This window comes from Molossus molossus, unplaced genomic scaffold, assembly GCF_014108415.1.
Source record: "Molossus molossus isolate mMolMol1 unplaced genomic scaffold, mMolMol1.p scaffold_m16_p_6, whole genome shotgun sequence".
Classification (NCBI taxonomy): Eukaryota; Metazoa; Chordata; class Mammalia; order Chiroptera; family Molossidae; genus Molossus; species Molossus molossus.
Window position 1 is genome coordinate 41,205,908 of NW_023425399.1, and position 25,633 is coordinate 41,231,540.

The following is a 25,633-nucleotide window of genomic DNA, read 5'->3' on the forward strand; positions in this document are numbered from 1 at the left end:
TTGTATGTTGCCTGAGAGATGCTTCTAGTCATGCTGAGGTATCAGCCTGAAAGGGCTGTCATGTCGGAAACAAAAGTTGGGGTCAACAACCAAAACATTTTTTCTGTGGAAAATTTGGTCCAGAACTGAATTGTTCCAGGTGGGAGACATTTAAGAACTGAGACCTGATTGTGTCATGACAGCTGGGAGGGCCACACTTTCCAAGCAATACATGACATTTTTTCACTTTCCTCCCACAGAAATTTTCAGTCAATGCAATTTAGCCAACAAAAAGTGCCTATCCTTTCTTCCACCTGTAAGAAGTGCCGTGCCAAAGGAATGGGTACTGCCTCTCATCCTGTTGCTCAGTGTTCTCAAACTTGAGTCTTTGGAAAAACTTGGAGGGCCTGTTAGAACAGAGCTCCTGAGTCAGTAAGTCTGGGATGGGTCCATGAGTGTGCAGGTCTGTCACGTTCCCAGTTGAGGCTGATACTGCTGGTTCCGAGACCTCACTGGGAGACCTTGCTATGAGGAGTTCTGGAAGCATCAGATGCTCTAACCATAAGCAGAATCAGCTGGCACAGCCCTGCCAGGTTGGAATCCTCAGGCTACAAGGGGCTCTTCCTCCTTTATTTCCCCAACCAAGTCTGGCAGTCATAGTTGGCCATGACACCAAATCTCTCTTTGAGCAGTCAGTTTAGCTACTACTTGTGAACCCACTAAAACCTTTTTCTTTTAAATATCTTTTATTCTGGTGCAGCCACTGTGGAAAACAATATGGTGTGACCTCAAAAAATTAAAAATTGAACTTCCATTTGACCCAGTGATCCCACTTCTAGGAATATACCCTAAGAAGCCTGAAACACCAATCAGAAAGAATATATGTACCCCCATGTTTGTAGCAGCACTATTTATAATAGCTAAGATCTGGAAACAGCCCAAATGTCCATCAGTAGATGAATGAATAAAAAAGCTGTGGTACATATACACAATGGAGTACTATGCAGCTATAAGAAAGAAAGATCTCTTATCCTTTGAGACTACATGGAGGGATCTGGAAAGTATCATCGTAAGCAAAACAAGCCAAACAGAGAAAGACAAGTATCATATGATCTCACTTATTTGTGGAATATAATGAACATAACAGTTTGAGGAATGGGGTAGTCCCAGAGACGTGGAAGTGGAGTACAGACTGACAATCCCCAGAAGAGGGGGTGGTGGGGGAGAGATAAACCACAGAACTTATATGCATGTATGCATGAACAATGGACATGAACAACAAAGCTGGGGACAGGGTGGGGAGGGGGGAGGGGGGAATCAGTGTGGGGGAAAAGGAGAAACATCTGTAACAAAAATAAATTAATTAATTAAATATTTTTTAAATTAAATATGTTTTATTGACTTTTTTAGAGAGAAAAATAGGAACATTAAATGTGAGAGAGGAACATCGATCGGCTGCCTCCTGCACGCCTCCTACTGGGGATAGAGCCCACAACCTGAGCATGTGCCCTGACTGGAAATTGAACCAGGACCTCTCAGTCCATGAGTTGATGCTCAATCCACTAAGCCACACCAGCTGGGCACTAAAACCTTTTAAAATCAGCAAAAAGCCCTAGCCAGTTTGGCTCAGCCATTAGAGCATTGGCCCTCCAACCAAAGAGTTGCGGGTTTGATTCCAGTCAAGGGCACATACCTCGATTGCGGTTCCATCCCTGGCCCTGGTCAGAGTCGTGCAGGAGGCAACCAAGCCATATGTCTCTCTCACCTCTCTCTCTCTCTCTCTCTCCCCTCCCTCCCTCCCTCCGTCTCCTACCCTCCTTCTCTCCCTTTCACTCTATCTAAAAATCAATGAAAAAATATCCTCAGGTAAGAATTTTAAAAAATAGATTAATTAATTAATTAATTAATTAATTTAAAAAATCAGCAAAAAGCCAGCCATGAACACCTCTTGAATAAGGCTGTGGAGGACCCAAACCCAGACTCAGGTAGACCAAATGTAGAACCTGGTACCCATCTTACATCAGTGTTCTCAAAGTGTGATTCCTGGACCAGCAGCAGCACCTGGAAACTTAGACATGCAAATTCTTAGGCCATACCCCAGACCTACTGAGTCAGAAACTCTTGGGTAGGCCCAGCCACATCTGTATTTTAATTAACGCTAATTAGGCAAAATTTTAGTCCCTATGACCTTTGCCCCTTGGTGTTACACTCATGGTATATTCATTACATGGCAAAAGGGACTTGACAGATGTAATTAAGGTTCTTAAGCAGTTGACCTTAAAAAATACAAAGAGTATTCTACTTATTTCTAATCACATGAGCTCTTAAAAGCAGGAGTCAGAATAATTAGACGCAAAAGAACGATCCGAGGCACCATAGCTTGCTTTGAAGATGGATTGGTCATAACCAAGGATATGAGTGGCCTCTACAGCAACTCCTAGCCAACAGGCAGCAAAGAAATAGGGCCTCGGTCCCACAGGCACACAGAATTGAATTCTGCCAACAACTTGAATAATACTGGGAGAAATTCTCCCCCAAAGCCTCCAGATAATGACACCCAGGATGGCCAACATCTTTATTTTTCAGACTGTGAGACTCAGAACAGAGAAAACAACCAAGCCTGCCCAGACTTCTGACCTACAGAACTGTGAGATAAAGGAGTGCTGTTTTAAGACCCTGCATTTGTGGTAATTTATTACAGCAGAAAGAGAAAAATAATATAACTGTTTTTCATTAGATCTACTGCTAGAGTTTGTTACAGTGTCTCCCCTCATATGAGGGATATGATCCAAGACCCCCAGTGGTCACCTGAAACCACAGACAGCTCTGAACTTGCACCTTTTCAATTAAAGGAAACACTTTAAGCTTCTCTTTGGTGTTAACGATTGCCAGCATTACTACTCTTGTGCTTTGGGGCCATTATTATGTAAAGTAAGGTTTACCTGAACACAAGCAATACAGCACAGTGGATCTGATAACCCCAGACAACTACTAAGTGACTAATGGCTGGTAAACATATGCAGTGTGGAGACACTGGACAAAGGATGATTCACATCCTGGGTGGGAGGGAGAGGGACAGCACAGGATTTCATCATGCTACTCGGAACAGCACTCAACTGAAAACTTATGAGTTGTTTATTTCTGGAATTTTCCATTAATATTTTCAGGCCACAGTTGACCACAGATAACTGAAATCATGGAAAGTGAAACCACAGATAAGGGGAGACTACTATATTTAATATAAGCACATATATTATTATATAGGATAGGACTTGGTAATATTTTGATAACTGTTTCAATATAATTGGTTTCCTCTTTATTATATTTACTTTATTGATATTATATGCCTTGAACATTTTTCTGAAAAGGGGTCCATGGGCTTCACCTGACTACCAGTGAGGGGCATGGAACAGAAGAGAAGGTGACACCCCTCCCCCACAATTCAGAAAGAAAACAACAGTCTATGGCCATACCACCCTGAACTCACCCCATCTCCTCAGAAAGAAAACCACATCAGAGTAAAATGAGTCTCTCTTTCTACAACTACTACAGGTGGGGCAAGTAACCAACCAGAGAGTTTTATTTCATACTCTCAGAAAGTAGATTCATTCTTTATGAAATGTTTTATTTTTATATTCAACAAATACTCATAGGTACATAGAGGGAGAAACATTTTGTTGCCCTGGAACTGGAATTCAACACATTATCTGGGCTCTCATCTTTCTCAGATCTGGGACAGTGTTTGTCAACTTCATGACCAAAGCCACAGGCAGAAACACATTTACATCATAGAACATAGATATCATGCAAATGTATGTGTTTGAACAAGTATGTATAGTTAAATATACATATATATTTATTTAAAACAACGTTTCACAAAACAAATCCTACTTTTTTCTTGCCATGCATTCTGTTATTTCTTATACTATCTTAGTCTAGTGTTGTTAATTTCTTCTTTTTTTAATTCCTGTTGATTCTACTGAATTCTCACACACACGCATATGTATGTGTGCACACACACACATACACATACTTCTACACATACATATACACATGTACACAATACACACATACACACACACACACACACACACACACACCCTTCCCTCTATCCTTTCAAGGCCTCAGAAGAAGCCAAACACTACCAACTCACCAAAACAGTGCACCATGAAAACAGGATTGAGATTTTCTGTTGAGATTAGTTTTCAAAATAAGATTCACCCCCCAAAAAGGGGGGGTAGAAGTTGTGAGCTTTCCACTAACAAATTCTGAGCAAAGCAAATACTGACACAACTACTCTCTCCTGGGTTAGTAATCAAAATCCAAAGGAGAAATTTTCAGTCATGAAAAGAGAAACAGGAAGCACAGATATGAAGAAATGTAGGATAAAAATCCCAACATGTGTCCATTTCTTATTTTAAAAACAATTTAAGTTTAAACTAGGCAAAAACAGATGGATTATGCTGACAGCCTTATCCTCGGTAGGGCAGAGGGCACGAGAGGGATCTTCTGAAGGGCTGGGGATTAGTGTGACCCACTGTCTCCTGTGCCCAGGACTTCTCCAGTGGCGTCCTGAGAAACCCCTCGGTCCAGGGCAAAGCAGGACAGCTGGTCACCCTACTCAGAGTGTTGTTTCTGGCTCTGAGGGCTGGGCACACAGGTGTTCTGAGTTTGTGAGAATCACTGATCTTGGGTATGTGTACATTCCTCTACATGCACCTGACACTGGATGAAAGTGTTGTGAACTCTGGCTCACACGTGTGGCTGAATGCCCAACAGGAATCAGTGGATAAGAGGATGCAGGACCTACCTGGGCCTGCAGCTCAGCTCTCTGTGCCTGCAGAAAAGACAGTACCTCCTGGCCTTCCTCCAGCTGACGCTGAAGGGCAGCTGCCTCTCGTTCCGTCAGGAGCTTCTCCTGCACAAAGAAGACCAGACTCAGTACTCACACACGCTTAATGTAGAGGAAAATGAAAAAAAGAAAGGGGCAGAAAAGATGTGGTGCCCCACCCTACAAATTCACATGCTGAAGCCCTAACCCCCAATGGGATGGCATCTGGAGGTGGAACCTTTGGGAGGTAATTAGGTTAAAATGAGGTCATGAGGGTGGGACTCCCGGAATGGAATTAGTGTCCTTATAAAAAGACACCAGAGCTCTCCCTCTGTCTGTGTTGGTTGCACCAAAGAAAGGCAACATGAGGACATAGTGGGAAGGCAGCATCAGCAAGCCAGAAAGTGGGTTTGCACCAGGAACCAAATCTGCCAGCACCATGATCTTGGACTTGATACCTCCAGAACTGTGAAATATACATGTCTGTTGTTTGAGTCACCCAGTGTGTCCCCAACATCTGAAGCATTAATGCTGTGAGTGTGAGTGAAGTGCAGAGACAGTGTCAGGAGACCTGCATTTCAGAGCTGGCTGTGCCACAAACTGGATAAGAGATGCTGGACAAGGCACCTTCCCTCCTGTCAAAAGGAAAACTTGGAATGCAGTTTCTCATTGGGCTCTATTCTGTGTGTCTGTGCAGTCAGCACAGCAAGGTCAGTCTGAGCCCAGAGCTGTCGACTGTGCTAAGACGTCACTGCTGTACAAAGCAGAAGTCAAGGGGCCACAAGGGGAGCCGGGGACATGGTGAGGCAGCTGCACCACCTATCAGTCCACAGAACATCCTCAAAGGAGATCCCTCAACCCTCCACACTCTGCAGAGCAGGCACCTGTTTCCATCCAACCTCTCCACTGGTTATTTGAGAACATCCAAATCGCTTCAGAAGAGCCTGACTGCTCAAGAGCAGTGCCTTCTGACACAGCATGCAGCCTTGCAGGAAAAATCAGAAACAGGCATTTTCCCAGTGCTCCCGTGTTCAAGGACACACGTTTAAGGCAGCCCCCTGCACTCCAAAACCCTGCAAAGTGGCTGGAGCAGCAACACAGACAGAGAGACAGCTAGAGCAACACGGATGTGCTTAAAGGGAGGACGTGAAAATCTAGTCCTGTGGCCTGACCCCATGGGGAAGGCAGGACTTGAGATGTAACTGCAGAAGGACCTTCTCAACTGTGTTTAGTTCTGTGTTTCTCAGTGAAAGGAATGCATGCTCTCACTGACTCTGCCTCTGTTTGTCTCTGTCCTCTTTGTTTCTCTGTGTCTCAGTCCCCACCTCCCTGCCTCAAAGGTGCAGAAAAGAGGGTGGCTGGGAGCAGAAGGGGACCTGTGCCCCTGTGTACCAGTAGATGGAGGATCTACACCACACTTGGAATTCTAGACCTGCAGCCTGGGGATGCTGGCCATCTCCTTCCAGCATCCTGCCTGCTTGTCTGGCCCCACCTTCCTCACTGTCCAGGACCTACTCATCTTACACCTCTCCCCACACCTGCCCACAAGGTGCCTCTCGTGTAGTTGGCCCTTGGATACTTGTTGAAGAGGAAGGCAGACAGCCCTATAGCTGTCAGCTGGTAGTTGTCACTAACCGTCAGGTTATGATGCTCCCTACTATAAACGTATAAACAATGCCACCCCAATATCCAAAGATGTCATTCTGGGACCATGGGGGAATGGGACAGAAACAAGACCCTTTGTGACTGTGCTGAGCTCAGACCAAAAGACCTCTGCATAACCACAAAAATGGCCAACTGTCCACTCTCCCTACTAACACAAGTGATGCTGCTAGATTACCAGGTGTAGCTTTAGCCACACTCCATTTCTCTGCCTCACTGACAGAAATTATCAAGATACTCAGCCACAGGACCGGTCCCCTCTTGAGAGCACCCAATCCAGAGCAGGGCCCTGACTACCAGGGCCCTGCTCTGGATTGGGTGCTCTGATCACACTGGGGTGTCCTGCGAGCCTCCACAATATACACCCTCCCTTCCTGCAGTAAAAAACTAACTCAGCTTTATGTGACCACAGATACATACCCCATGACCTCTGGTTAGAGGGCACTGACATTATGTTTACTAACACATTAACCAGTTGACCTGCGTTCCCATAATTAGCTAATTATATCCTCATGTGAGCAAATGTGGCAGACATTTTCTATGACATTAACAAAATGAAACAAACTTGAAAGTGACCATTTAACTCATATGTAGAGTTTTTAAACTAAGATTAATAAAGAATGTGATGCTTTCTAAATCTGTTTCTCCACCTTTAACATGCACATGGATTCCTGGATATCTTGCTAACATACAGATTTTTATACAAATTCTGCATGTCTAACAAGTTCCTGGGCAATGCTAATGATCGCTAATGATCCACTGATGCTCTCAAAATAAATCCAGACAGTCTCTATAATCTTACAGCTCAGAAGAATTCTGTCACAGGGAAAGGATGATATGATTTTAAAAGTGTGCTCTGGTGTAAAATACCTTTGAATTACAGGGAAAATATGTTTGCAAATAAAAACGAGGTGTCTGGAAAGAAATCACAGACAAAGGAAGTTAACGCTTTAGGAAAAGCTACATTAGGTCTTTGTAGCATCCTCAGATGCAACAGCTGAGAAGAGCAGGAACCTGAAATGATCATTAATATCTCAGTGGAAGGTCCAGTAAAGTGAGCTGCCTCTCAGATGTTATTATGCAGGATTCAAGAGTGTCTTTGACCCTGGCCGGTTTGCTCAGTGGTTAGAGCGTCAATCTGCAGTCCAAAGAGACCCGGGTTTGGTTCACGCTAAGGGCAGGTACCTCAGTTGCAGTTTGTCCCCAGGCCTGGTTGGTCATGCGGGTGGCAGCCACTCGATGTGTCCCTCTCACACTGATGTTTCTCTCTCTCTCCCTCCCACTCAACCTGAACAAAAAATAGAAAACTGTCCTCAGGTTAGGATTAAAAAAAAAAGAGTGCCTTTCAGAAGAAAAATAATGGCAGAGTGAACGGAAGCTACACAGTCTCCCAGAACCAAACTGGAATTACAACTATAACACAGACAAATTGATGGGAAAAAGCAAAGGAAAGCAGCTGGTGAGGACCATATAACGAGGGACACTGACTCCATCCTGGTAGGCTTGCGAAGGCACGAGACGGGAGCCCACGTCGGCAGCTCGGCAGCGGCCTTAGCTGGGAGCGGCGCCCTCGGGTTACACCCCCAAGCAGCTCCACAGCGCAGAGCCCGGACAGAGGCTGAAACAGCCACAGCCACTCACCTTGGACTACGGCAGAGGGAGGGCAGACTGGACTGGAACTGTGTGGGGACACTCGGGATTTGGAGGGCGCTCAGAGCTTTTGCTGAGTTCCAGCCACGCAGGACAACGGCCATCTTGCTCCTTCCCAGAGCTCTGGGGAGAGACAGCAGCCCCTCCCTCGGAGATCCAACCCCACCCTATGGGCCATTAAAGTGCTAATTGAAGCTCATTAACAACCAGCATCTGCCCCACCCTTGTGAAATCCCCTTGTGCTGAGCACCTGAGGGAGTTTTTCTATCAACTAACAACCCAAAACTCATCAAGTAACCTCGAATGCTAGCCTCCAGGCAAAAAGCTAACAGTACCTTTCCTGGGCTGGCAACTTTAACCAGGAAAGTAAGACTTGACAGTGGTGTTTACTTGGGTCCTCCCTCACTCATCTAAACACAGGAGAGGGAGCCACAAACAGCAGAACACCAACACCCACAGGGAAAACTTCACAGGCTCCAAAGCCCACAGTGATAGCCAAAATGTTGAAACACAGAAACAGAAGCCAAATGAAAGAGCAAGAGACCTCCACCGAAGATGAGATCAATGTGGAGCAATTAGGCATGTTAACAGAGCTAGAATTCAGAGCCATGATCTTGAGGAAGCTGAACAGCATGAGTAAGGACATAGAGACACTGAAAATAAGCCAAGTGGAAATTAAAAACCAACAAGAAGAGATAAAAAATGACATATCAGAAATGAAAAACACATTGGAAGGTTTAAAAAGCAGAGTAGAGGAAGCTGAGAACCGGATCAGTGAATTAGAAGACAGGGTAGAAAAAATCAACCAATCAGAAAAACAAAAGGAAAAAACTATTAAAAAACAGGAAGACAGCTTAAGAGAATTGTGGGACAACTGGAAACATAATAATATTCGCATCATAGGAGTCCCCGAAGAAGAAGAAAATGAGCAAAGGATAGAGAATATATTCAAAAAAATAGTGACAGAAAACTTCCCTAATTTGGTGAAGGAAGAAGGCATTCAAGTTCAAGAAGCACAGAGAGTCCCAAGTAAGAAGAACCCAAACAGGCCCACACCAAGACACATAGTAATTAAAATGCCACAAATTAAAGACAAAGAGAGAATCTTAAAAGCAGCAAGAGATAAGCAACAGCTTACCTACAAAGGAAACCCCATAAGGTTCTCAGCTGACATCTCACAAGAAACACTACAGGCCAGAAGAGAATCGCATGAAGTAATCAAGGTCATGAAAAACAAGGATCTGAATCCAAGACTACTCTACCCACCAAGACTACCATTCAAAATAGAAGGTCAAATAAAGAGCTTCCCAGACAAAAAAAAAAAAGGCTAAGGGAATACATTAGCACCAAACCAGCACTGCAAGAAATGTTAAAAGGACTGCTGTAATTAGCAGTAGAAATGGGAAGAAAAATAGAACCACACTAAACAAAAATGGCAATAAATAAGTGCATATCAATAATCACCTTAAAGGTAAATGGATTGAATGCTCCCATAAAAAGACACAGAGTAGCTGATTGGATAAGAAAGCATGACTCATCTATATGTTGTTTACAAGAGACCCACCTCACAACAAAAGACTCACATAGGTTGAAAGTGAAGGGATGGAAAAAAATTTTCCAAGCAAATGGAAAGCATAAAAAAGCTGGGGTAGCAATTCTCATATCCGATAAAATAGATTTCAAAATGAAGACCATAACTAGAGACAAAGAAGATCACTACATAATATTGAAAGGATCTATTCAACAGGAAGATATAACCTTGATAAACATATATGCACCCAAAACAGGAGCACCAAAATATATTAAAAATCTTCTGGAGGACTTCCAAGGAGAAATCTACAACAATACAATCATAGCAGGGGACTTCAACACCACGTGGACAGCACTGGATAGATCCTCGAGGCAAAAAATTAGCAAGGAAACAGAGACTCTAAATGAAGCACTAGACCAAATGGATTTAATAGATATCTACAGAGATTTATACCCCAAAACTACAGAATTCACATTCTTCTCAAGTGCACATGGGACATTCTCAAAGATAGACCACATGATAGGACACAAACTAAATCTCTACAAGTTCAAGAAGATTGAAATCATATCAAGCATCTTCTCAGACCACAATGGCATGAAACTAAAAATCAATTGCAGCAAGAACATGCAAAGACATTTCAACACATGGAAGCTAAATAACATGTTATTAAACAATGAATGGGTCACCGAGGAGATCAAGGAAGAAAGTAAAAACTTCCAGGAAACCAATGAAAATGAACACACAACAACACAAAATCTATGGGATGCAGCGAAAGCAGTTCTGAGAGGGAAGTTCATAGCACTACAGCCCTACCTCAAAAAGCAAGAAAAATTTCTAATTGACTGTCTAACCTCACAACTTAAAGAATTAGAAAGCAAACAATAAGGAAACCCCAGAGCAAGTAGAAGGAAGGAAATAGTAAAGATCAGAGCAGAAATAAATGACATAGAGACCAAAAAAAAAAAAAAAAAACAATTCAAAGGATCAATAAAACAAAGAGTTGGTTTTTAAAAAAGATAAACAAGATTGATGTACCCTTAACTAGACTCACCAAGAAACAAAGAGAGAGAACCCAAATACACAAAATCAGAAATGAAAGAGGAGAAGTAACAACCAACACCACGGAAATACAAAAGATCGTTAACAACTACTATGAACAACTATATGGCAACAAATTCGACAACATAAGCGAAATGGACAAATTTCTAGAAACACAGTCTCCCAAAACTGGACCTGGAAGAGATAGAAAACTTGAACAGACCAATAACAACTAAGGAAATTGAAGAGGTAATCAAGACTCTCCCAGCAAACCAAAGCCCAGGCCCAGATGGCTTCACGGGGGAGTTTTACCGAACATTCAAAAAAGAACTAACACCCATTCTCCTCAAACTATTTCAAAAAATTCAAGAAGAAGGAAGACTTCCAAACACGTTCTATGAGGCCAGCATAATTCTAATTCCAAAACCAGAAAAAGACACTACAAAGAAAGAAAACTACAGGCCAACATCCCTGATGAACATACACGCCAAAATCCTGAACAAAATATTAGCAAATCGGATCCAGAAATACATCAAAAAAAATTATTCACCATGACCAAGTGGGATTCATTCCAGGGATGCAAGGCTGGTACAATATTCGCAAATCAATAAATGTGATATACCACATAAACATAATGAAGAAAAACCACATGATCATATCAATAGATGCTGAAAAAGCATTCGACAAAATCCAGCATCCATTTCTGATAAAAACGCTCAGCAATGTGGGAATAGAGGGATCATATCTCGACATATTAAAGGCCATATATGAAAAACCTACAGCCAACATCATACTCAATGGACAGAAACTAAAAACATTTCCATTAAGAACAGGAACAAGACAGGGATGTCCACCTTCGCCACTCTTATTTAACATTGTACTGGAAGTCTTACCCACAGCAATCAGACATGAAGAAAAAATAAAAGGGATCCAAGTTGGAAAGGAGGAGGTGAAACTGTCATTATTTGCAGATGACATGATATTATACATAGAAACCCCTAAGGACTCCATCAAAAATCTACTCTACTTAATAAATGAATTTGGCAAAGTAGCAGGATACAAAATTAACGTCAAGAAATTGACGGCATTCTTGTACACCAATGATGAACTCACAGAAAGAGAAACTGAAAAAACAATCCCATTTACCATCGCGCCAAAAAAATTAAGATACCTGGGAATAAACGTAACCAAAGAAGTAAAGGACCTATTTGCAGAAAACTACAGGTCATTGAAAAAAGAAATAGAGGAAGATATAAAAAAGTGGAAGCACATACCCTGTTCATGGATTGGAAGAATTAACATCATTAAAATGTCCATACTAGCCAAAGCAATCTATAGATTCAATGCAATCCCCATCAAAATACCAACGACATATTTCATAGAACTAGAACAAATACTTCAAAAGTTCATATGGAACCAAAAAAGACCCCGAATAGCCACAGCAATCTTGAAAAAGAAGAACAAAGTAGGTGGGATCACAATAGCAGATATCAGGTTATACTATAAAGCGACTGTAACCAAAACAGCCTGGTACTGGAACAAGAACAGGCATATAGACCAGTGGAACAGAACTGAAAACCCAGAAATGGACCCAAGGCAATACGCTCAATTAATATTTGACAAAGGTGGCAAGAGCATACAGTGGAGTAAAGACACCTCTTTAATAAATGGTGTTGGGAAAATTGGACAGCTACATGCAAAAATATGAAACTAGCCCATCAACTTACACCATATACAAAAATACACTCAAAATGGATAAAAGACTTAAATGTGACCCGTGAATCCATAAAAATTCTAGAAAAAAATGTAGGCAACAAAATTTCAGACATCACACGCAGCAGAATTTTCACTGATACGTCACATAAGGCAACAGAAACAAAGGAAAAAATGAAAACATGGGACTACATCAAACTAAAAAGCTTCTGCACAGCAAAAGAAACAATCATCAAAATGGAAAGGCAACCCACTGTATGGGAGAACATCATTGCCAATGATGTATCAGATAAGCGGTTAATTTCCAATATATATAGAGTGCTCATACAACTCCACAAAAGGAAGACAAAGAACCCAATTAAAAAATGGGCAGAGGAGCTAAATAGACACCTGTCCAAACAGGACATACAAATGGCCAGGAGACATATGAAGAAATGCTCAACATCACTTATCATTAGAGAGATGCAAATTAAAACAACAATGAGGTATCATCTCACACCTGTCAGAATGGCCGCCATCAACAAATCATGAAACAACAAGTGTTGGGAGGGTGTGGAGAAAAGGGGACTCTAATACACTGCTGGTGAGAATGCAGACTGGTGCAGCCGCTGTGGAAAACAATATGGTGTTAACTCAAAAAATTAAAAATTGAACTTCCATTTGACCCAGTGATCCCACTTCTAGGAATATACCCTAAGAAGCCTGAAACACCAATCAGAAAGAATATATGTACCCTCATGTTTGTAGCAGCACTATTTACAATAGCTAAGATCTGGAAACAGCCCAAGTGTCCACCAGTAGACGAATGGATAAAAAAGCGGTGGTACATATACACAATGGAGTACTATGCAGCTATAAGAAAGAAAGATCTCTTATCCTTTGAGACGACATGGAGGGACCTGGAAAGTATTATCCTAAGTGAAATAAGCCAAGCAGAAAAAGACAAACACCACATGATCTCACTTATATACGCAATATAATGAACATAACAGTCTGAGGAATACAGTAGACCTAGAAACATGGAAGTAGGGCACAGACTGACATCCCTCTGAAGAGGGGGTGGGGGGGTGGGAAGAGATAAACCACAGAACTTATATGCATGTATGCATGACCAATGGACATGGACAACTAAGCTGGGGACGGGGCGGGGGTGGGGTGGGGAGCGGGGTGCCAATGGGGTAAAAAAGGTAAAATATCTGTAACAAAAAAATAAATAAAAAATTAAAAGATAAAAAATAAATAAAGTGCAGACAGATTTGTAGGAGTTCAAAAAAATCTTAAAAGAGGCCTTTCCAGGGCTTCTTTCATTGTGACAAAAACCATGATGTATCCTCAGTGGGGGGAATGACATCTCTGGCATCTTCGTGGTGATGTCGAAGGTGGGTCCCTGGCAGATGCCGCCCTGGCCATTGCCCTGGCTTTGGGGCTTCCGTGGCTGCCTGTGCTGATCCCACAGAGATCACGCCGTGGAGCGAGAGCAGCTTTGACGTTCTGTGGAAGTCCACAGCAGCAGAAAGAGAATTCAGCTTGGGGTGCTCTAGGACTACATTAAGAAATCTAATAAGTTACCCGTGGAGATTTACCCGAGAGATATTCTAGGGGCAGAAATGGCCAAGGGTGTTTCTTGAGACCCACTGTGATATGGCCCCAGACTTCCTGACAGAACCTGTGTGGAGAGTTATCACCTGAGAGTCTGGGGTACGGGGCTCTGATGGTGACCATTCCCCTAGTTTGTCCTCTGCTAACCAGTCTATTATTCGTTGCTGTTTGCCAGCCTTTGGGAAACTCATTTGTCCTTATCTCACGCCGAGGAACCCTTTTATTGAATGTCACCCCTTTTTTAAAACAGAAAATTGGCACAGAATGTGGTACTTGGGTAAGAAATGTACAGTTGACCAAAGTATCTGCATCTTGATGTAATACTTTCGGGAAAAGTCTTGGTGTAAAAATTAATTTTGTCCATTAATAAAAAATATTTGAAACTCAAAAAAAATAAAGAGTGCCTTTGAAAGAAAAGTTGGGAATTTATTTGACTTATAATTAAAAAAACTTAATTAAAACAAAAAACTCAAGCAGTCGGCTAGCCTACCCACTGGTTTGTATAGGTGGTCAATAAACTGACTTAGGGTGCGGTCTGGGCAGACTTCTAAGCAATTCCAGATGTCACCAGGATTGAGGACCACTAAGTCATCCTTACAAAAAAAAAAAAGAAAAACATAATCTTATCAGTTGACCAGTCCACAGAACCCTGTACCAGAATACCACAACCTCCAGAGAAGGGACACAATGACATTTTTGTTTTAATCTGTATCCTTCCAGTGTATGTTTAAATGCACCATATTATGTATCACAAAATCCCATAAAACACATTAAGAAAAAAATACATCAATAACCTGTTGAGCAGCTGGAGAAAAGCAAGGTGGAACATTATATTGGGAATAATGTTTTACATCTAGATCCCCATTTTTAAAATGTTGGCTTCAATAATCTATATGCTTTCCCTATAGTTTTTAAGCCACAAATTTGCATAATCATTAGCAGAGCCAGACCTTGAAAATATAGTCACTAATTATCCGAGGCTCTCTGTTTTCAAAATTTATGGTCAAATTTATAAGAGGAATAAGAAAACAACCCAATTTTAAAAATGGGCAAAAGACTTCAGCAGATATTCTAACAAAGAGGAGACACAGAAAGCAAATAAGGGCATGAAAAAATGTTCACCATCATTAGTCATTAGGTGAGGCAGTAAAAACCACAGCGAGATGTGCAACATACCTATTAGAAGAGCAACAAGCAAAAACAAATGAAGACCTGACAGACTCAGTGCTACCAAGGACCAAAGCAACACAAGCTCCCAAACACTGAGGTGGGGACCCAGAAAGGCTACACCACACTGAGAAACAGTATGGCAGTTTCTGTAAACTATACAAGGAAGAACAGCCCGTGATTCTCAAGAGAAAACTCCCAAGAAAATGGTCAGGGACACAGTTTATGTCCGCAGACGTCCAAAGGGCAGTGCTGACAGTCTAAGTAAAAGAACAAGAGTAAACGTCAAATGTTAAGGCCCAGTCGGAGTGAGGAGGAGCTAACCCACCGAGGCTCCTCGAAGTCTGACCTGATGCCTTTCCCTGGGTATCTGTTAACGAAGCCCATGGTGCTGTAAGAAACATTTCCCTGCAGCCTGGCCCCCAATTCTTACCTCCCTCATCCCACCTGTAATGGTGGATGCTTGAGGGGTCGTGTCAATAATCTGCTGCAGGATGCTGATGTAGGTCTGAATTTCCAGAAGATTCTGTTGGGGGAAAGAAAGCATTCTCAATAAAACCTGGGCTGCCGCCCTGGCCGGTTTGGCTCAGCGGTTAGAGCGTCGGCCTGCGGTCCGGAGAGACCCGGGTTCGGTTCCCGCTAAGGGCACATACTTCGGTTGCAGTTTGTCCCCGGCCCTGGTTGGTCGTGCGGGTGGCAGCCACTCGATGTGTCCCTTCACGTCGACGTTTCTCTCTCTCTCCCTTCCTCTCTCTCCCTCCCTCTCTATCTGTACAAAAAATGGAAAAATATCCTCGAGTGAGGATAATAAAAAAAATAAAAAATACATAAAAAAAAACCTAGGCTGCCAACATTTCTCCCTCCTGGACTAGGTGACCAGGGACGACTGTTTTCACATGTTTCACTGTCACAAACAGGACAGGCCATGATCTGTGCAGAGAGCACTTTACATCTCTAATCCTCACAAGATCAGTGAGGCAGGTGAATACTGAGGCTTCTTTACTTCTCCATTTCCCTTCAGTACTGGATGCTCTGCTGCTGCCTTGACAGAGCCCTGCAGGCAGGACTATGGGAGAAAAGCAGAGATGGAGGACACAGGTGCCCCAGAGGGTACAAAGGGCCCTTTCTGACACCAGAAGAGGGCAGGGCTTGACAGGACAGAATTTACTCAGTCCCAGGCTAAATCACTTACTAGCTGCATGAGGCCTCGGGCAGGCTATTTATACCTCTTAAAACACAGGCTCTTCCATAAAAGTGGGGTCACAGTCTGAAGAGCACCTGTGCCCAGCTCTGTGCATAAGGACTGGTAATGATGACTCCCGCTGTGCCCTCTCCAGAGAAGTTCCCTGGGCCGGACAATGGCTATCATGTCCAAGAATCGGCTCAGCTCCCCCCCATCCAGTCCCATCCCCAGCCCCAGCTAGTGACTAGCTGGCACAGGAGTACAGAAGACCAAGCCTCTTGCTTCAAGGTGAGGACAATCTGGTGGTCTGACTCGTGATCCAGAGCCCCAACCCTGCAGTGGGATCAGGCCCTGCCCAGTTCCTACCTCTGTGCTGTCCTGCTCCTCTTCCTCCCTCCCCTTCTCCTGGGTGCTCTCCACTCAAACAGCAATCACCCAAAAATCACCACCTTAGGTTCTGTTGATGGGTAACCTGACCTAAGACACTATCTCATGAGGCAGTTGTTGAGATCCAACAAGATAATGCACAGAAGTGTCATAGTGTGAGCTCTCACTATTATTATTATTATTATTATTATTATTATTATTATAAATGGCCCTGAGGAATGTTTTGAGCTACTTAAGAACCACCCCAGGCATTGCTCCCAGCATTCCAGAAAGCACAGCGGAATCAGGAGAGGAGGAGAAACCAGGCTGGGCCTGATGGAAAGTTGGAGGAAGCCAAAGGGAGGGGAACATCTCCTTAGTGTAAAGCAACAGGACTGCCTTCATGCTGAAGCAGGTACGCACTGAGGTAGGAAGAGTATCTAATGCTTGCCGAGCACTGGCCAAGGTCCAGGTTATACCAGGTGCTTCACCTGCATTTTCACATAGCCTCAGTCTGGATTTCCCCAGAAACAGACTATTAGACATTGAATGTTGTGCCCCTCCCCAATTCACATGTTGAAGTCCTAACCCCAGTAAGATGGTATCTGGAGTTTGGGCCTTTGGGAAATAAATAGATTTAGATGTGGTCATAAGGGTGGGGCCCATGATGGGATTAGTGCCCTTATAAGAAGAGGCACCAGAAAGCTGACTCTCTCTCTCCAAGCCCATGCTCCTGGGAAAGGTCAGGTGAGTACACAAGAAGAGGGCTGTCACCCTGATCTTGGTGTTCCAGCCTCCAGAACCGTAAGAAATAAATGTCTGTTGCCTATAAGACACCCAATATGTGGTACTTTGTTATAGCAGCTCGAGCTAAGTACAGACCTTAAGAAAATGGTCTGAGCCCTGGCCGGTTTGACTCAGCGGTTGGAGCGTCGGCCTGTGGATCAGAGAGTCCTGGGGTTCAGTTCCCGCTAGGGGCACGTACCAAAAGAAAAAAAGAAAATGGTCTGAGTGCAAATGATTCATTTGGGCAAAGACGCCAGGAAACATGAGTAGTGGAGTGAGGAGGAGAGATATTGAGGGGAAGGCAGCCAAAAGGGGGTGTGTTATCAGGTAAGTTACCACTGTGGGCTCTGGGAGTTCAGGCCCAGAGGGGATCTCTAGGAGCTGGTGCAGAACAGCAGGTAAGAGGAAGCTGGGGGATGTATCCAGCAATTCATGTCCATCACTGACTAAGGCCACACCCAGGGGCATTAATTTCCCAACACTTCCCATGAGGCAGAGCAGCTCTTGCTGCCTGTAGAAAGCCCTGGATCAGGAGTGTTGATACTGGCAGTTAGAGGGAGGCCAGAGTTCACTGGAGAAGCCAGCTACACTGAGTTAACCACAAAGCCATGCCGGAAGGAGAGTCTGACATTTGCATTTTGAAGATAAAAAGCTCAGAGAGGTTAGGCTACTGGCCCATGATCACACAACTCCAGGATTTTATGTTTCCAGTACACCAAGCTTCCCCCCCACCCCCACCCCCAGTCAGGCCTCTAAGAAGCTGGCAGGTTGGGGGGTAGAGAAGAGAATTACATGAGAGGAGGTTCCTGAATGCCATGTATTCCCTCAATTAACTGGTTCAGTGGAAGAGTTAAAATATACATATTGTATTTTCTGCATTTCTACATTTTCTCAGCTGAAACAACTGACAGGCTATAGCTTAATCAAGACAGATCTAAGTAAAATCACTCTGTAAACTGTAATGTACTATACAGCTATTAGTTCCCAGCCCCCCACCCCCACACATGCACACACCACTGCCTCCTCCTCTACACGTCTGGCTCACTAAGAGCTGTCTAGCAACCAACCCAACACCCACTTGATTCAGGACCAATGCACCCAAAAGTAACCCACTCTAGCAGTCTTAGTTTTCAGCCATGAGTGCCCTGGACTCCTGGCGAAACCTGAACTAAAATTTCTTGGGGAAGAGTTTCAGAAAGGTCACGGTTACCTTTTTGTATCTGTCCTTTGCTGCACTGGTATCGTCCTGCAGAAACTGGGCTTCAATCTGAAGGTGCAGATTATGCAGTAAGGCTTCATCAGCTTCCTGCAATGAGAAAGAGTCACACCTGGCTCTGCGGAGTGCACAGTGGAGGCATCCAAGATGGTGTGAAATTGGCCAGGTGTATGTACCCACAGACCACCTGGGGTCTTATTAAAATGCAGATTGTTCGGTCGGTCTAGGAGGGCTTTAAGGTTTGGTATTCCTAGCAAGGCATTGGGTTAGTCCACTGGACCTGGTCTAGAATAGTAGTTCTCGATAGGAGTGACTTTTGCCCCCAAGGGGACATTTGGCAATGTCTGAAGACATTTTATTTTCATCACTTGGGCAGTGGGATGTTACTACTGACATCTAGTGAATAGACGCCAGGGATGCTGCCAAATATCCTACAATACATAGGACAACCCCACCCAACAGAATTCTCTAGTCCAAAATGTCAACAGTGCCGGGGTTGAGAAACCTTGATCCAGAATGATCAGGGACAAAGGTAGGGTATAGTTACATATCAATAACCTTACAATTTTAGTTACATCTACATTTGCTCTATATCTCATCATCAGTGAGTTAAGTTTCTAAGACTAAGAAATCATTTTCCCTTAACACTGAAAGCTTCAATTTAACAATATCCTCCCCAGGACTGCTGTCACACCATGGGACTATGTATCTCTAATGTGCATTGTTTAGAATGATTGCTGTGGTGAACAGCCTTTGTTCCTCTAAAGTTGAAAATGATATTTATGACAGAGAATTAAATGTTCTCACCAAACTTTTTGGTAATTCACTGATTTTTCTCTCATTGATCTTGTTTGGAAAAACCAAATAGATTTGTGCTCGTAATACGATAGTGCTGTGAGGAGGGGACTGGCCTAAATACTTCAGTGGGCAATGCAGGTGACTGTTCCTGGGTCCCTCGGGACTGCCACTCTCTCGGACGCTTCTCCATGCGTGCCTGCCAACACCTGAGGCCTTGCCAGCTGAATGTTTACTGACTTATTAATGATTTGTTAAAAAGCATGACAGATGTTAGCAATGTGCTCTCATTAATAAAGGTTGCACTGGCTGGTTTGGCTCAGCAGTTAGAGCGTCAGCCCGTGGACCAGAGTCGGGGTTCAAATCCAGTCAAGGGCACATACCTCGGTTGTGGTTCAGTCCCCAGACCTGGTTGGGGTTGTGTGGGAGGCAACCAATCGATGTGTCTCACATCAATGTTTCTCTCTCTCTCTCTCTCCCTCCCTCCCTCCTACTCTATCCGAAAATGGATGGAAAAACATCCTAAGGTGAGGATTTAAAAGAAAATAATAAATAAATAAATAAATAAATAAATAAATAAATAAATAAATAAATGTACATATGTGCTTTGGCTAAAATATTTAAGACACTCTCCACTCTTGCGTGGAGCTAAGAGAGTCAGGTCTGTGAACTGGTTGAGATATTTTGAGACACTGCCACCACTGCTCTAAGAGGATTTAGGTTCCCGGAAGGCCTCTGGCCTGCTCTCTCAGGAAAGACATGTGATTCCTTAATTGTTCCTGTGAAAGACCACTGGAGAAGGAAGATATGAGACTGTCTGATGCTGACAATAAAGATACCAGGATTCTGACTCTACTGGATCACTAGCCTTGAATAAACTTTTCATGTGAAGTATTGCCTTAGCACCTAAAACATCTGAGAACCAGGACATCATGGAGCCTAGAAACAGGTTGTATGAACTTTTGAGGGCCTGCATCAGAATAAATGGTTACTTTAGAAATATATGCCTGTGTGAATCTGGTCTGAAACATCAGCAAGACTGTAGGAGAGTAGCTAACGCTCCAACAACTCAAACTTCTGAAGCTATTTTATCTACCAAAAAAAAAAATTGAGTTTATCTTAAAGAACTTATTCTACAAGGTCAAAGTAGTTAATTCGAAACAATTAGGAAAGTATCTTAAAGCATTCCTTTTAGTATAGAGATATGCAAGTAAATATTAAGTTATTCCAATACAGCAGGAATCGGGCATAATTTTAAAGTTTCTAGTAGCCCCATTAAATAAAATAAAAAGAAATGGGTAAAAGTAATTTTAATGTTTTATTTCACCCAATATACCCCAAATACTGTCATTTCTTCATGTAACCAATATTTTTTTAAGTTATTAATAAGCTCGTTTACATTATTTTCCTCAGGCTAGGTCTTTGGAGCCTGGTGAGTATTTTACACTTATAACACATGGCGATTTGAACTGCCAGCATCTCCATCACTCGTGCGCAGCCAGTGGCTCCCAGGCTGGACGACACAGCTCCGCAGGAGTCATCCTAGGCACAGTGGAGCACCTCATTCTTCCTCAGGGGGTCCTCCAGGTTTCTGTTCCAGGGTGAATCCCCCAGTCTCTCTAGCTTCTAATTTCCAGTTACCTCATCGTTTCCTCTGAAGACTCTGAAATCCCTTCATGGGTACCAGGGACACCAATACTGGGTGACAAGATGGAAGGAAGGACTACAAGACCCAGAGCCCATGTGAGGCAGGTACAGGCAGGAGTAGAGTCTGTATGTCCATGGCTCATTGTCCACCTCCCAAGGATAGTCAGGAAATCACTATCTCCCAGGAGGCAGACATTAAGTCAGTGTTTCTGGGTAAAGAAGGCCCCTTCACACTTGATGTTGGTGCCCCATCCATCTCCCCTGGGCCACCCCCAAGGTCACAGACATGCTGAACACACTGGCAGCTTCCTGTATCTCTCTGCCTGTGGGAATGTGCAGGAGGCACAGTCCTGAAGTGTGGATGTTAGCACCCCAGGAGTGACCCTGGGCCACTAAAGGATAGGAGAAGATGGGTGAATTCCTCCTCTGGCCACCCCCTGTAGCAACAGTTCAGAGGTCAGCTCCTCAGTATCTCAGAGGGTAAGATAAGAACTCAGCACTCAACTCTTGACAAACAGAGAGGAGCCCAAGACAGACTCTAGTCCCATTATCTTCTGTTAACTTTCATGAAGTAGCTGCATGACCCACTGGGTCAGCCTGAGCTCAGCTTCCCCATCTGTGAGGGCAGACTAGTTTCTGAGCTGTGTCTGGCAGAGCCCTCAGGTCCCATGGAGTCACCTGAAGGGGCTCCAGGGGAGAAGGGTTGCTGGGTGGATGGGGTGTCTGACCCACCATCATGTCCTTAAAAAGAGCATCTCTGCCCTGGCCGGTTTGGCTCAGCGGTTAGAGCAGCAGCCTGCGATCCAGAGAGACCCTGGTTCGGTTCCCACTAAGGACGCGTACCTCAGTTGCAGTTTGTCCCTGGCCCTGGTTGGTCGTGCAGGTGGCAGCCCCACTCGATGTGTCCCTTTCACGTTAATGTTTCTCTCTCTCTCTCTCTCTGTTCCTCTCTCTCCCTCCCACTCTACCTGAACAAAAAGTGGAAAAATGTCCTCGGGTGAGGATAAAAAAAAAAAAAGAAGAGCATCTCTGCTTTGGCTCTATACATTGGCTTCTGTGGGATATTTTGTTTAAAGGATGTGACTTTAAAAAGTTTGAGAATCAATGACTTCTAGGGTCTCTTCTATTTCTAAAATTCTGAGTATTTGATCCCTTTATTAGCAATAACACACAGGGTCCTTGAAACCCAATTTCCAGTTCGTCAGCTCCAGTAATTGTGTATCAGTTGTGGATAATTTTTTGGTAAAAATTAAGATGTTTGAGAATTCTGTGCCCCACCCCAACCTCAGCAGTCATTCTTCCCCCATCTCCCTCTTAGGATCATGCCAAAACAACCACTCTTAGGTTCCATCAGCCAACCCTTTAAAACTGCTCATGGAGATAATAAAAGCCCAGCCAACATTTGTCCTTAAAGGAGAGATTAACCAGGTGCTTCTGCAGGCACGTTGTCTCCCTTTGAAGACAGTCACCTGATACTGTCCCAGAAAACTCCCGAAGGTGAGCAGGTGCCACTGGAATGTGCTATTGCTGGCATGTTGAAAAGAATTTGTGTGGGAGTTTTTCTTTTGTTTGCACCAGAACTCAGAAATGTGTAGACGCTTGTGTTTTTATTGTGCTTTGGATGCTGTCAGCTACACTTTCAAAAGCTCCCCCAGCAAAAGCATCTAGATTTTTCTGAATTGAGACTCGGGGTCAATAGTCTAGTTTTAGGAAACATTCCAACTCTGATGTGGTGTGTTTTAGATCTAGGTCATTTGTCTCAAAATGTGACCCCTGGACCATACCACTTGGAAAGTTATTAGAAATGTTAAATATCTGGTAGATCATAGACCTACTGGATCAGAATTTCTGGAGTTGGGGCCCAGGAACCTGTTATAACATACATTCTAGGTACGGTCAACACACACAGAATTTTCAGAGCCACTCAGTGATCTACACCATGTTCGAGAAAGGGCCTAGAGGAATAACTAGAACCCAATGTACCCTTGAAAAATCAGCCTTACCAACCCACCCACAGAGATGCTAAAAATTCACTGAAAATGTCAGTGTCTCCATCTTCACCCAGCCCTAAATCCAACCTCTGAGCAGCCCAACTCAAAAACAAACATAACACTGCTAAAGAATGAGTATTCAAGTTAATTAAGATTTCTAGTTAATTAGACTGGTTTTTTCCTTTATTGATTTTAGAGAGAGAGAAAGGGAGAGGGACAGAGAGAAACATCAATGAGAGAGAACACAGACTGACCACCTCCTGTATGTCCCTCACTGGGGATTGGGCCCACAACCTGGACATGTGTCCTAACTGGGTATCAAACTGGTGACCTCTTGGTGCATAGGTCGATTCTTAACCACTGAGCCACACCAGCCAGGCTAGTTAATTAGGTTTAACTTAAAAAATTAAAAATACCTACTTTGATCCACAATGTCCAAAACCTTTCCGAAAATGTCCTTCTAGGTGTTTAGCCTGGAGAACGGTGCTGGGCACGTTCTACAACTCTCCTCCCTCTCTCTACCTACTGCCTCTTTCCTGACTCTGCTCTCTCTCCCTCTACATCTTCCACACTCTTCCTCTGCCATTCTGTTTTCTGACTCTCCCCACCCCCAGCCTGCTTCCAAATTCTTCTTTCCCAGTTCCCTCTCCTTCTCTTCTCCAGAAGTTTATTCAGCCTCAGAGGAATTCTTGGGTCTATGAAGGCTGTAGCCCTGAAGGCAAAAGCTTCATGCCCACCCTTTCATTCCCTATTCCCTTGCCTCTCTCTCTTTCCCAGACATTTCAAGATACACGAATTACATGGAAAAGTACCCATGGCAGCTATAAATATTTCTTAAAATTGTTTTTAAGTGAAAGCATTTAACTAGAGCCTATATCATTTTCAAATTCTGGGGATTTTAAAGAAAACAAAGAGAGAAACAAAGTCTGCTCCTTACAATTTCCTTAAGGCAAGCTATACCAGGCACAGTTGGTATATGTTGAGTCCTGGAGGCATAGGGATGTGGATAGTCAGTCTTAGAGGTTAGCCAAACCCAAATACTTAAAAATCAGCAGGAATTCTTACTACATCCAAAGTCTTAAATCTGAATAACTTTGGCTATAGTATGTAAGTAGGAATTTATTTCATTTCAAAGTGCATAGCAAAGAGTGTCTTGCTTTAGTTTTCTTGCTATTAAAAAATTTGCCCTGGCCAGTTTGGCTCAGTGGTTAAAGTGTCGGCCCATGGACAAAAAAGTCCCGTTTTTGGTTCCTGCTAAGAGCATGTACCTCGGCTGCAGTTTGTCCCTGGCCCCGATTGGGATCGTGTGGGTGGCAACCACTCAGTGTGTCTCTCTCACGTTGGTGTTTCTCTGTCTCTCTTCCTCCCTCTCTCCCTCCTGCTCTATCTGAAGATGAATGCAAAAATGTCCTAGGGTGAAGATAAAAAAAATATATAGAGAGAGTAATGTCCGGCTGGTGTGGCTCAGCAGTTGAACATCTACCCATGCACCAAGAAGTCGCCGGTTCGATTCCTGGTGGGAACACATGCCCAGGTTGTGGGCCCAGTCCCTAGTGTGGGGCATGCAGGGGGTGGCCAATTGATGTTCTCTCTCATCCATATTTCTATCTCTCTCTCTCCCTCTCTCTAAAATCAATAAAGGAAAAAAATTTTAAATAGAGTAGCTCTTTTTAAATATTTTTGTTAATGTTTTCGATAGAAAGGAAGGGAAAGAGAGAGAGAGAGAGAGAAATATCGATGTGAGAGCAAAATCAGTTGGTACCTCCTGCATGCCCCTGACTGGGGATCAAACCCACAATGCAGATATGAGTTCTGACCAAAAATTGAACTGGCAGCCTTTTGATGCATGAGATGATGCCCAACCAACTGAGCCACACTGACCAGGGCAAAATACAGTAGCTCTTTATTTAGATGGACGTTTAATTTCATGGGAGGCATTAATTGACAGCAGTTTTGTAAAAGCAGTAGTAATCAGTCCTGTTACATACCTTGAGATATTTTCCAAGCAAGATTCAAATACTAGGTCAATGAGTCCAGCTGTACCCCATTTCCCATAGCCACACCAAGGGATGAATCCCTTTTTTGAGACAAAAGGAAATGAGCATTGAGACTGAGTTATAGTCAAAATCTTCTTGATCTGAAATGTGTACACATTCAAAGATTTGTTGACCAAAATCATTGATATGATCAGCCAACAAGATGTGAATTCTACTCTTCCATTTCACCTCCTTCTTCCCATTTGACATCTTAATGGACAGAGAAACTAAAGGTCTAGTTGTCACCTGCTGACCCTTTGAGGGGCTGTCTTAGTTTGGGTTCCTCAGAAGCAGAGCCCGAGTCAAGGTTCGAAGACATGTCATTTATCTGAAAGGTGATTCCAGGAGCACCAGTAGAGGAGACGGGAGTGATATAAGGAAAGAAAGAAAGCCAATAAAGGTGTATAATGAGCAGGTCATCACTCTGGACTCTGAGAGATTGA

At 43.4% G+C, this 25,633-nt stretch overlaps 1 protein-coding gene across 1 annotated transcript in view; it reads right to left on the reverse strand.

The window, feature by feature from the left end:
- The window catches only part of BFSP1 (beaded filament structural protein 1), a 43,792-nt gene that overhangs the window by 9,708 nt on the left and 8,451 nt on the right, over positions 1-25,633 (reverse strand). The window contains exons 3-5 of the mRNA XM_036245053.1: positions 18,716-18,811; positions 15,604-15,696; positions 4,790-4,897 (exon numbers count right to left, since the gene is read on the reverse strand). Coding sequence (XP_036100946.1) covers positions 4,790-4,897; positions 15,604-15,696; positions 18,716-18,811 — 297 coding nt within the window. The remainder of the gene's footprint in view (positions 1-4,789; positions 4,898-15,603; positions 15,697-18,715; positions 18,812-25,633) is intronic.